Source organism: Chiloscyllium plagiosum, unplaced genomic scaffold, assembly GCF_037043375.1.
Source record: "Chiloscyllium plagiosum isolate Xiang-an unplaced genomic scaffold, Cpla_swu_hap1 HiC_scaffold_21, whole genome shotgun sequence".
NCBI classification, from domain to species: Eukaryota; Metazoa; Chordata; class Chondrichthyes; order Orectolobiformes; family Hemiscylliidae; genus Chiloscyllium; species Chiloscyllium plagiosum.
Window position 1 is genome coordinate 55,552,462 of NW_028270159.1, and position 13,314 is coordinate 55,565,775.

Below are 13,314 nucleotides of genomic sequence, written 5' to 3' on the forward strand. Positions count from 1 at the left end.
AACGCCTTACTAAAGTCCATGTATATGATATCAATCAATAGCCCTTCCTTCATCTATCACCTTGGTCACTTCCTCGAAGGACTCTATTAAGTGGTAAGGCACGATCTCCCCCACACAAAACCATGTTGCCGATCACTGATAAGCCCATTCTTTTCTAAATATAAATAGATCCTATCCCTCAGTATCCTTTCCAGCAATTTTCCCACCACCGACATCAGGCTCACTGGTCTGTAGTTACCCAGAATATCCCTACTACCCTTCTTGTACAGGGGGACAACATGAGTAACCTTCCAGTCCTCCGGCACCTCCCCTGTATTTAAGGATGCCACAAAGATATCTGTCACGGCCCCAGCTATTTCCTCTCTCGCCTCCCTCAGCAACCTGGGATAGATCCCATCCAGTCCTGGGGATTTGTCCACCTTAATAATCTCCAGCCTACGCAACACATCTTCCCTACTTATGCCAACGTGTTCCAGACTAATCAAACTTCTTTAATCTCAACATTCATCATGTCCCTCTCCTCAGTGAACACTGATGCAAAGTAATCATTCAGAATCTCATCCATTCTCTCAGGTTCGGCACACAGCCTTCCTTCATTATCTTTTAGGGGACCAATCCTTTCTCTTGTTACCTGCTTGCTTCTTATATAAGAATAAAATGCGTTGGGATTCTCCTTAATTCTGCTTGCTAAAGCCATTTCATGAGCCCTTTAAGCCCGCTTGATTCCTCGTTTAAGACTTGTCCTACTCTTCTGATATTCCTCCAGGGCCCGTTCTGTTCTTAGCTGCCTAGACCTTATGTATGCTCCCCTTGGCTCGTCGTACAATTTCTCCTGTCGTCCATGGTTCACGAATCTTGCCTTTCCCATCCTTTGCCTTCAACAGGACATGCCTGTCCTGCACTATCTTTAAAAATCTCCCACATATCAAATGGGATATTCAAATAGCTGTGTCCAATCCACATTTCTGAGTTCCTGCCTAATTTTGATATAATTGGGCTTGGCCCAGTTTAGTACTCTTCCCTGAGGACCACTCTCATCTTTATCTACGAGTATTCTAAAACGTACAGAATTGTGGTCATTGGTCCCAAAGAAATCCCCCATCGCAACTTCTACCACCTGTCCTGGCTCGTTCCCCAGTACCAGGTCCAATATGGCCCCTTCCCTCATCGGGTTATTAACATACTGCTCTTGAAAACTCTCCTGGACGCTTCTTACAAATCCTACCCCATCCAGACCTCTGACGCTATGTTCATCCTAGTTAATGTTGGGAAAATTTAAATCTCCCATCACCACTCTCTATTGCCTCTACATCTTTCCATAATCTATTTACTTATTTGTTCTTCTACCTCACACTCACATTGGGAGGCCTGTAATACAGCCCCAACAATGTAACTGCACCATTCTTATTTCTCAGCTCCACCCATAACGCCTCACTGCCCACGACCTTCATAGTGTCCTCCTTTAGCAAAGCCACGATATTATCCCTGACCAGCAATGCAACTCCACCCCCCCCCCTTTTACTTCCCCCTCTGTCCTGTCTGAAGCATCTATATCCTGGAACATTTAGTTGCCAATAATCATGGTTGAAGGAAGGGCAAATCTCTGTGATTGCAATAACCTCATACTCCCAGGCACCAATCCAAGCTCTAAGTTCGTCTGCCTTACACACTATACTCCTTGCATTAAAGTAGATGCACTTCAGGCCACCAGTTCTTTTGCGCTTATCCGCTGTCTGCCTACTCTTCCCTTTGTAAGGATCATGAAGATAGCATTAATAGTCTCCAGTCTCCACCTCACTGCCTATTTGTTTTCTGTTCTGGTTCCCAGCCCCCTGCCACATTAGTTTAAAACCTCCCCAACAGCAGTAGCAAAAACTCCCCCCAAGGACATTGGTTCCACTCTGGTTCAGACGTAGACCGTCCATTTTGTAATAGTCCCATCTTCCCCAGAACAGGTACCAATGTCCAACAAATCTGAACCCCTCCCTCCTACACCATCTCTCAAGCCACGTATTCATCCTGCCTATGTTTTCATTTCTACGCTGGCTAGCACCTGGCACTGGTAGTCACCCCGAGATCACTACCTTTGAGGTTCTCCCCTTTAACTTTTCTCTCTTAGCTCCCTGACTTCATCTTTCAGGACCTCTTCTCGTTTCCTACTTATATCGTTGGTGCCTGTATGCACCACGACAACTGGCTGTTCACCATCCCCTTTTTAGAATGCTCTGCAGCTGATCGGTGACATTCCTGCCCCGAGCACCTGGGAGGCAACATACCATCTGGGAGTCCCGTTTTCGGCCACAGAACCACCTACCTACTCCCCTCACAATAGAATCCCCTATGACTATGTCCCTACGAGTCGTTTTCCCGCCCTTCTGAACAGCAGTGCCCACCATGGAGCCATGATCTTGACAACTGCTGCCCTCCCCTGGTGAGCCATCTCCCCCAACAGTTTCCAAAACGGTATACCCAGTTTGGAGGGAGATGACCGCAGGGGACACCTGCACTGCCTTCCTACTCTTTTTCTGCCTTTTGGTCACCTATTCACTGTCTCCCTCAGCAACTCTAACCTGCAGTGTGACCAGTTCACTAAACATGCTATCCACCACCTCCTCAGCATCGCGGATACTCCACAGCGAGTCCATCCGCAGCTCCAGAGCCGCCATGTGGTCAAACAAGAGCTGCAGCTGGACACACTTCCTGCAAGTGTAAGAGTCAGGAACATCAGCCACGTCCCTGAGCTCCCACGTCAAGCAAGAGGCACATGCCACGTGTCTAAGGTCCCTCCCATTGTAAGCTTAGCTTTATATGAACTAACTAAAACCGGGCGGCACGGTGGCACAGTGGTTAGCACTGCTGCCTCACAGCGCCAGAGACCCGGGTTCAATTCCCGACTCAGGCGACTGACTGTGTGGAGTTTGCACGTTCTCCCCGTGTCTGCGTGGGTTTCCTCCGGGTGCTCCGGTTTCGTCCCACAGTCCAAAGATGTCAGGTGAATTGGCCATGGGAAATTGCCCTTGGTATTAGGTAATGGGGTAAATGTAGGGGAATGGGTGGGTTGCGTTTTGGCGGGTCGGTGTGGACTTGTTGGGCTGAAGGGCCTGTTTCCACACTGATTAGATTAGATTTTTAGATTAGATTACTTACAAACCGCAATTAAATATATGAAAAAGAACGATAAGAAAGAAAAAAAATCCTTATCTTACAGAGACTTTTTCTTCCGGTTAGAGGAGGGGGCAGGAGGGAGATACTACATGCGTAGTATCTCAGGTTTAGCCACTGCCCAAATATAAATTAAGCCCTTACTCTTCCCAGCAGCCCTTGCTTCACCTCCCCTTCTCTCCTCACCGCTATCTGTATGATGTACCTTGTACATCAACACTAATTTTGATAACCAGGTCTCTCTTTGAAAGCCTAAGCCACTAGTCTAGCTTTATCTTAGGCATCCACCTTGACGATATGTATATCGGTGTGATAAACATGGCTGTCCCATATGTAGACCTTCTGTATTGTGTTTAATTCATTTGTGGGACGTGGGTCTCGTTGTCTGGCCGGTCTCCAGTTGCATTATATATCAAATTCTTTCCAGCTTTCCAACTCTTTTGTTTTTAATTTGGTATCCTTTATCAACTTCTCAATTATTAGTAGCTGTTAAACGTTCTTAATTGTGAGGAGTTCAAATTCCCCTGAGACTCCCAGGCTGTTCCTCAGCCCTTGTTCTTATCAAGCAATGTTCTCTGCTCCTTCTCTGATTTCACTGGAGAATACAATAAGATCTCCCTGGGTTATGACTCTTGACCTTTGCCCAAGGCCATGTTTACTTCCAGGTCCAATTTCAGAACTCATATTTTCTGATCTTCCACATCTTTTACAATCCCATGAATTAGAGTCATTAGAGTCATACAGCATGGAAATGGACCATTCGGTCCAACTAACCCATGCTGTCCACAATCCCAAACTAAAGTAGTCCCACCTGCCTGCTCCTGGCTCATGTCCCCCCAAACCTTTCCTATTCATGTACTTTATCGAAGTGTCTTTTTAATGTTGGAACTGTGCCCGATTTCCTCAGAAAGCTCATTCCCACACAAACCATCCTCTGTGTGTTAAAAGAAAATGCCCCCGATCTTGAAATGCCTCCATCCTAGGGAAAGCTACCTACCATTAACTCTATCAATGCCTCTTGTGATTTACATATAACCTGTGTTTATGTTTGCTGATGGCTTTCCCTGCTTTCCCTTCAGTGATAGCAATCCCCTGTTCATCAGCCTGTCTGGCATGGGTGTTACCTTTAGGCTATTGCTCAAAGTCAGTACCATGAGGATCATTAGCCCTATCTCGTTAATCAGTATCATTTTGCCCATACTCTGTCAATCCCTCATCTGCTGTAATCTGCTTATGGGATGTGTATATCAAGTGCATCATGCCTCCTCACTTTCTCAGACTTGTTCATATTCTGTAAGAGTGTATCTGTGCCAGTGATCTGCAAGGAACACACACTGACAGCCTGATTGCTTGGATGTGAATCACTGGTTTTTCTCCCCACCACTTCCTATGATGTAAAGTGACCTTTGTGCTCTCCTCTTTTATGATCTATGGGCCGGCACAGTGGCTCAGTGGTTAGCACTGCTGCCTCACAGCACCAGGGACCTGGGTTTGATTCCACCCTCAGGTGTGGAGTTTGTACATTCTCCCCGTGTCTGCGTGGGTTTCCTCGGGGTGCTCCAAAGATATGCAGGTCAGGGTGAATTGGCCGTGGTAAATTGCCCCATAGTGTTAGTTGCATTAGTCAGAGGGAAATGGGTCGGTGTGGACTTGTTGGGCCAAAGGGTCTGTTTCCACACTGTAGGGAATCTAATTTAATCAATATCCCATCCCCTTGCCTAAACTATATTTCTGATGGCTTTATACAAAATTTCCTCTGAAATCTCACCCTTTTGTCCTGTTTACAGGGCATTTGAATGCTCAGTAAAATTGGAGTTAGTGTTTGAAAAAAGAATACAACTGAGATGGTCTCTCAATACCAAAGAATATTTTGGATTTTTCTCAAACACCAGCCGATATGGATTGTAGCCCCAACAGTTTGCAGCAAGTTCTTTGCAAGGATCGCGTGTGACAAGGCAGAGTTTAGATTTTCAGGAAGAGACTAGCTCCACTTAGTACTCAGAGTCTACCCATGTTCAACACCTTCGTGCTTACCCGTAAATCTCTGGATCACCCTGAGTTATTAATCTCCAAATACATTGCTTTCAACCTTTATAGATTCTTCACTAGAAAATCATCTAGCTTCTCAAATTTATCAAAGTTTGACCATTTCTTTAATACGTCAACTTTCTTAAATTTTTTCCATAAATTTGAATTGAATTTCCAAACCATCCTCCATGTCAGACGTTTGAGGCTGGAGTTCCAGGTATAAAGATTCTTGGCCCTGCTTTTCTTTAGAAGCATCAGTGCCAAGGCCGTGACCTGTTTCTTCCCGTGACGAGGAAGTAACCCCTGTCATTTCTCTACCTCATTGTCAGGTCAATCATGAGGTCTGGTCTCACAAGGCACTGATGGGGAAAACCTATTCAGACATGTTTGGAGAAGAATAACTAATTCCAAATGCAAAGTAACTCAAATCACAACCTTTTGTCTGAAGGAAATCTTAGTTTCCAATGTTTAGGCAGCCACCCTGTGCTGCCGCTGTTAATCGCTTCTAACCCAAGCTGCTCAAACGGAAATGGAGAGACCTGGACTGGTCCAGTCAATAAATTCTCTTCACAAAGTTCCCTTGTGCTCTCTCTACCCCAGCTCTTCCTCCTGTTAACACTCTAAAACAGTTGATTCCACGAAAAATGATTTTTACGACATACCTTTGTAGCTATCACATCCTGAGGTGGATCTTGACCTGGTCCTTCTTGCCCAGAGATAGTGACACTGCCCTGCACCACAAAACCCACAGGTTCCATGTTTTAAGTATCCAGCTATCAATTATATCCTGATTCTCACCTTAGCATCAATTACTTGCTATACTAACACAACTGTTATGAAGCAGTGTCCTATCTGTGGACCAGAAGGTCCAGGTTTGAGTTTTGTCCAGCACAGAGGTATGTCGGCATATGACAAAATTGGTAATTTTTAAAAAAAATAAAATCAACCTTTCATTACTTTCAACATGCACTCCTTCCATCACCAATGCTCAGTGACAGCTGTATGTATCCCACTGCAGCAGCAGCTCCCCAAGCGTCCTCAGCTTCCAAATCCATGATCTCTACCACACAAGATGAAAGGCAGTAACAAATGGGAACACCCACAACGTCCGCTCCAATTATTTGACAAAGAACAAAGAAAGTTTACAGCCCAGGAACAGGCCCTTCGGCCCACTAAGCCTGTGCCAATCCAAATCCCCTGTCTAAACCTATCACACAATTCCTAAGCATCTGCATCCCTCTGCTCCCCTCATGCATCTGTCCAAACACACCTTAAATTAATCTACCATGCCTGCCTGTACCACCTCTGCTGGCATTCCAGGCACCTACCACCCTCTGTGTGAAGTACTTGCCGCGTGTATCCCCCTTAAATTTTTCACCTCTCACCTTGAACGCGTAATCTCTCGTTATTGAATCCTTCACCCTGGAAGAAGCTTGTCTCTATCCACCCTGTCCATACCCTTCATGATTTTGTAAACCTCAATCAGGTCCCCCCCCTCAATCTCCCTTTTTCTAATGAAAACAATCCTAACCTACTCAACCTGTCTTCATAACCACCCTGACCTGGAAATATATCACAGTCCCTTCACAGCCGTTGTATTGTTCACTCCTTCAGTCGCGGACTGTCTTGCTGTGAATCCATGGCCTTTAATGATGGCTATAATGTTGGAGATTTTATACTATTGGAATGAAGTGAATGTTTACCAAGTAGAATTTAAGTAGTGCACTTTTTTGTTTACTTGACTTATTGAGACATCAGAAAGACCACTCTGTGGAAGCTAGATGTGAAGTTCACTTTTTTTTAAAACCAGCTGAGAAAGCTTTCCAATTGGATGCAAAATTGCGTCCTGCCAGTAAGCCAAAGAGTTGGTGACGGGTTGTTTTACAGACTGAAGGCTTGTCACTAGCCTTCTCGGTGTTCCACAGGGAACGGTGCTGGGTCCACTTCTGCTTGTCATCTATATTCTCATCTCAATCATTCATACAAAAGGCATGGTTAGTCAGTTTATGGATGACACCAAAATTGATGGTGTAGTGGACGGTGAAGAAGATTATCTAAGATTACAAAGAGACTTTGATCAATTGGGGTAATGGGCTGAGGAGTGGCAGATGTTTGTTTCTCCAAAATGCAATATCTTGCGTTTATCCAAATTAAACTCCAAGGGCAAGTGTTATCTTTGAAATGCAAGGCCCTACTTTTAATTGTATAAGTTCATGAATCAGAAATGTTTCAAGGGATATCGAACAAATGCAGGCCGATGGGTCTAGTTTAGTTTATGGTCAGCCTGGACTGGTTGGGCCGAAGGGTCGGTTTCTGTGCTGTATGACTCTAAGCAAAGATGTCAAGTATCTTTCTCGCTGTCCACTGTGCATCCAATACACATCAAACACTCCCAGGACTGGAACAGCACCAGGTTCGGCACAGAGTAAAGCTCCTTCCACAATACCTGTATCAAACACTCCAGGAACAGTTACGACTTTACTCTGGGTTAGATACAGAGTTCCCTCACGTTATCCCCGTTAAACACTCGTAACCAGGAAGAATTCTTTCTTTATTTAAGCCAACTCCATATGTGTTTCCTGACACCATTGTAACAGGGGAATTCCATTCAGTCCTTTTAAGTTAATGACAAACAGGTTCAAACATAGTTCTTGTGCAAGGTTTTTTTTTCTATTAACAGAACTTGCAACAATCTCTGGCTTTAATGATCTATTTGAGCCATAGCTGAACCTTTGGGGAGAAATTCCATACCTGCTGTGTGGAAAGGTGCTTCCTCCAAGATCAGTTCAGTGAATGCCAGTTCTCTGCCCATCCCCAACTCCTCTTCTCCATATATTTATCCAACTCTGTATAGAAGCTTGACTCTGCGTGCCCAGAGAGAAATGTACTGACTTATCTACTGACTCTGTGCAATACCTTGTTTTACAATGTGTCTCTGAAGTACCTGGGACATTTCACTGTGTTGATGGCAATTAACAGATTGGAGGTATTGTTCTTCCTTGTATCATCATTTCCTCATTTGTCTTCTGTTTCTTGAACCTTCCACCAATTAGCTCTGTCCTCATTCCTCATGATCTGGAGATGCTGGTGTTGGACTGGGGTGGACAAAGTTTAAAAAAAATCACACAACACCAGGTTATAGTCCAACAGGTTTATTTGGAACCACTAGCTTTCAGGTGGCTGTCCTGCTGAAGGAGCGGCGCTCCAAAAGCTAGTGCTTCCAAATAAACCTGTTGGACTATAATCTAGTGTTGTGTGATTTTTAACTCATTCCTCATGATTTTGAACATCTCAGTAAATATCTCAACCTTCTCCTCCAAGAGAAACAGTCCCACCTTCTCCAATCCATCCACATTGCTGGCTCCAGTGATGAGGACCCTCATTCTTGTGAATTTTTAATGCACTCCTTCAAATTTTTATTAAAATGCAGTGCCCAGAGCTGGCCCCTAAAGAGTCATCTGAGGCTAGTGTTTTCTGAAGGTTCACCATAAGCCTCTGTCTCTATACTCCATGCTTCAATTACAAAAGTTCGAGTTGGCTTTGTAACCACTTTTTTTTCAAACTGTCCTGCATCTGTCAGCACTTTCTCCACAGATATCCCCTGGTCCCTTTGCTGCTGAGCCCCATTTAGATTTTGGTAAGAAGAACGAGATAAAATGAAGATTACAATTCGATCACTTCACACTGCTCTGCATTAAGAGTTCATTTGCCACCTGTCTATTCATCGGGTCTGATATTGTCCTCCTCTTGGTTGAGGAGAAAGCGAGGGCTGCAGATGCTGGAGATCAGAGCTGAAAATGTGTTGCTGGAAAAGCGCAGCAGGTCAGGCAGCATCTAAGGAGCAGGAGAATCGACGTTTCGGGCAAAAGCCCCAAGTTTCCTGAAGAAGGGCTTGTGCCCGAAACGTCGATTCTCCTGTTCCTTGGATGCTGCCTGACCTGCTGCGCTTTTCCAGCAACACATTTTCAGCTCCTCTTGGTTGACCCAAGTTTGTCATTAATACAACTGAGAAATGCAGACATCCTCTTACCAATCGCTGGCAATCATGTTGTTTACAGACTGGAAGGAAGTTTGACTTTCTTGTACTCTTGCTGTCACTCAGCCAGTCACATTTGAGCTTTATTGCAGTTACATTCCTTTACCTTAGGCATTCTACATTTAAGTATAGCATTGGCTGCCAGTACTGTGTACTTCCTGGTCTCTGTTCCTGGATCTCCATTTGATATTAAATGTTTGTTCCTTGTTGTGCAGCTTTCTACACCAGTAAATACGGCTACAAGATGTGCCTGCGTGTCTATCTGAATGGTGATGGGGTGGGCCGTGGAACCCACATGTCTCTTTTCTTTGTTATTATGAAAGGAAACTACGATAGTTTGCTGAGGTGGCCTTTCAAGCAAAAGGTGGGTTTATGTTCTCATTGGCCAGTGGCTGCAGGTAGTGACCCGGGGTTAAATGTTCTTGTATTCTGCATGCAGGTCCTGGTATAGATACCAGGGTTCAGTGTTCACCATCGCAGTATTGGTAAAAGGTGAGTACTAGAGGATTGGGGTCTGCTGAAGAGGAGCTGAAAATGTGTTGCTGGAAAAGCGCAGCAGATCAGGCAGCATCCAAGGGGCAGGAGAATCGACGTTTCGGGCATAAGCCCTTCTTCAGGAAACGTCGATTCTCCTGCTCCTTGGATGCTGCCTGACCTGCTGTGCTTTTCCAGCAACACATTTTTCAGCTCTGATCTCCAGCATCTGCAGTCCTCACTTTCTCCTCTGCTGAAGAGGAGGGTTGCTGGCGGGAGGTAATGATAATGCAGTCTGTCACCCACGGTTTGGGGGGTGGGGGTGATATGGATGGCGGGGGTAATGCCTGTTCCTGAGAGATGGCGGTGGAAGCTGGGGTTGGAGTTGGTCACTGTGGGAGGAGCAGAGGTGGACAGTGGTGAGTTTCAGTTTCTTAAATGCAGAGGAATTCTGCCAATATTTGTCACTCTGCCAACATGAGATAAAGATGGCAATGTGAGTTCAGTAATGAGTTACTGATGGTGGGATCTTGCTGTGTACAGTTCAGCTGTCGTCTCTTGTTCATGGCCAACACTGGCCACACGTTGGAATGATGATCTCGGTGGCTGTTTTGAATCTCCAGTGTTCTCTTCCCCTGCAGGTGACTCTGTTGCTGTTGGACCAGACTAACCGTGAGCACATCATCGATGCGTTCAGACCGGATATCAGTTCCTCCTCATTCCAGAGACCGGTCACCGAGATGAACATTGCCAGTGGGTGCCCACTTTTCTGTCCACTTAGTAAACTAGACAGCAAGAACAATTACTCACGTGAAGACTGTATTTTTATCAAAGCCATCGTGGATTTAACTGACCTGTAACAGACCTTTGATCAGACACTGGAATGGGCTGCTGTCCATTGTACAATGCAGCAACAGTTTACCATCCCAGTGGCACTGTCCCACATTCTTTGTTGCTGGGTCATTATTCTGGAGTAGATCAAGCCACTGCCATTAAACTAAGTAATGGCTGGTCTGTACTTCTATCATTAGCAGATGGCAATTATCTTCTTCATTGTACCCTTTGTTAATTGCATAGTAGGCCAGCATAGTGGTTAGCACTGCTTCCTCTCAGTGCCAGGGACCCAGGTTCGACTCCACCCTCAGGCGACTGTGTGGAATTTGCACATTCTCCCTGTGCTCTAGTTTCCTCCCACAGTCTAAAGATGCGAAGGTTAGATGGATTGGCCATGCTGAATTGCCCACAGTGTCCAAGGATGTGTAGGTTATGTGGATTAGACATATGAAATGTAGGATTATAAGGATGGGGGGGGGGGGGGGGGGGGGGGGCTCTGGGTGGGATACTCTTCGGAAGGTCAGTGTGGGCTCGATAGGTTGAATTGCCTGTATCCGCACTAGATATTCTATGATTGTAATCAAATGAGTGTGTAGCCAGTTCTGCAATCTATACTGTTACTGGTTTGTATCTCCCCATTGCAAGAGCTTCTTGTTTATTGCAGACTTTTCAAAAACAGGAGGATCTTTCTTTCACAAACACAGTTTGTGACCATTAAGATGAGAGAGAGCAGTTTGAGACAAGGTGCAGTGGATGTACCTTTACAACTTGCCTCAGCAAGGGGAAAGGCAGTCAGTGACGCAGCATATCCTCACAACAAGGCTGGGATTCTGCTCGGCAGGGTGAGCTGGGAGTGAGTAGTTCCCTGCGGGAGAGGAAGAGCAGCTCTCCTTGTCGTCCCTGTTCCCACTCTTCAGCCACATAGTGAGCTGCAGAGTTAACCTGAAAGAGGTCACAGTTCCCTGTGGTCATGGATTCACCTGCTGAGCCAAGTACACAATGTGCTCCTTCCAACTTCTCACTAATGCAATCTTATGCAGTTGGTGCATTGCACCCAGAGCTGAATTTTCACATTGACTGCAGCCAGTCACAACGTGGAGAGTGGGGCTCACGCTAAGACCACCTGGACAGTGCCCATTAATAATGAGGTGGCGTCTCTAACCCTGAGCTGTGCAACGAGTTGACCATTTAACTGTGAAGGTCTTGCCTTGGCAGTGATGTGCACCGTGGAGGTAACACACTTAAGAAGACAGGATGCAGTTGCCAACAATTCCCAAACCACTGAGCTCATACTGGAAGCCAGAAGCTTGACTCAGCAATGCTCAGAATCCCTCCATCAGGACTTTGATTGCTGGTTGTGTTCATTTACCCTTTTATATCGTAACAGCCTCTAGCTCATAATAATTTATAATGTTTTGCATATAAAATAAGTTTTACACAGTAGCAATGAATTCTAAGAGATAAAGTGGCTACTGAGAATAAATGGAGGTCTAAGAAACTTAATTCCTTCTGATGTCTCTGGATGGGCCAAGGCTTCAGTATGGAAGAGTTTCAGCATGCTCCACCAAGTGAGTTCAGCTGAGCAATGAACAGGCAACAAACCGGTCTGATCCTGATCTGAGGGGGAAAGAGGAGGTTGTCAGCTGGTGTTTGGTGGGGCCTCTGTTGTGGATCTCAGCAGAAAGGGAGAGACCTCATTGGTTGTAAGAATGGGCAAGTGTCCAATACGACCTGGCTCACTATTGCTTACCTTGTCCTTTAAGTTGTGTGTGGTACCATTGGCCAATGCATGATGAATTGCTATTGGTCAGAATGTACAGTGTTAGGTGATCATGTGAGCTTGGTGAGTCAAGATACAGGGAGACTTCGCGTTCAGGAAAAAAATTACCATAAATCCATTCATGTTAATTGGGAACATTTCCAACTTTTCCATCGGGTGAATCTGTGGTTTTTGGAAAGTTCCCGTTAGGCCAGAATATGACCATTGATACTCACTCGGTTGCCTGCCGTAAACCACATGGACGAAGTATCATGAGTCTCCAACCTTGGGATACTCCGCGATCAGTCCTGATGTGAGGGATTGCTGACCAAGTGGCACTGCTTCTACAGCTTCACCTTTGAATTTGACTGTTTGTAGGGATTCGCAATGTTTTCTACATGAACTGCTGCCCCTGTCCGTAGTTGTATGATGACTGAGAGGACATTGTGTTTGAGGTGTGATTGATGGAAAATGTAATTAAATTGAGCAGTGAGTTTGAGTTCTGCAGATTTCCAGCCAGGTGAGTGACTGTGAAACACATGCTGGTTCTTGCAGGCAGTATGTAGGAATGTATGTATGTTTTCAGGGAAGCAGTGGACTGAACAGAGCTGTCAGTTCAGTGCCACTCTGTTACTTTGTGATATGGAAGCCAGGAGCAGGGGTAGGCTGTGGTATTGTGTATTAAAGAGGTGGGGAGCAGGGGTAGGCTGTGGTATTGTGTATTAAAGAGGTGGGGAGCAGGGGTAGGCTGTGGTATTGTGTATTACAGAGGTGGGTAAACAACAGCTGGACAATCCATTGTGAGATCAGAAAGCAGGGCTGAGAGTTTAATGTCGCTCCGTGTAGGAGTGGGTTAGGTGTAAAATTGTGCAACTTAGTTTAGAGGCAGGGGAATGGGTCTGCATCAAATCTGTGAACTGCTATTAAAATAGAATCCCAGTAAAAGCACCACAGCTCCATCTCTTGACAACCCAGCAACGTCCTGTTGCTGAAATGTGTGGGCCACGCTTCCTCATTGGAG

The 13,314-nt window shown here is 45.4% G+C and overlaps 1 protein-coding gene across 5 annotated transcripts in view; it reads left to right on the forward strand.

The window, feature by feature from the left end:
- traf2b (Tnf receptor-associated factor 2b) overlaps positions 1 to 10,994 on the forward strand; it is a 54,071-nt gene extending 43,077 nt beyond the window's left edge. For all 5 annotated transcript variants that reach the window (XM_087998586.1, XM_087998590.1, XM_087998591.1 and 2 more), the window contains 2 exons: positions 9,442 to 9,590; positions 10,342 to 10,994. In XM_087998586.1, coding sequence (XP_087854712.1) covers positions 9,442 to 9,590; positions 10,342 to 10,560 — 368 coding nt within the window. In that variant the 3' untranslated portion in view covers positions 10,561 to 10,994. The remainder of the gene's footprint in view (positions 1 to 9,441; positions 9,591 to 10,341) is intronic.
- Positions 10,995 to 13,314: the final 2,320 nt, after the last annotated feature.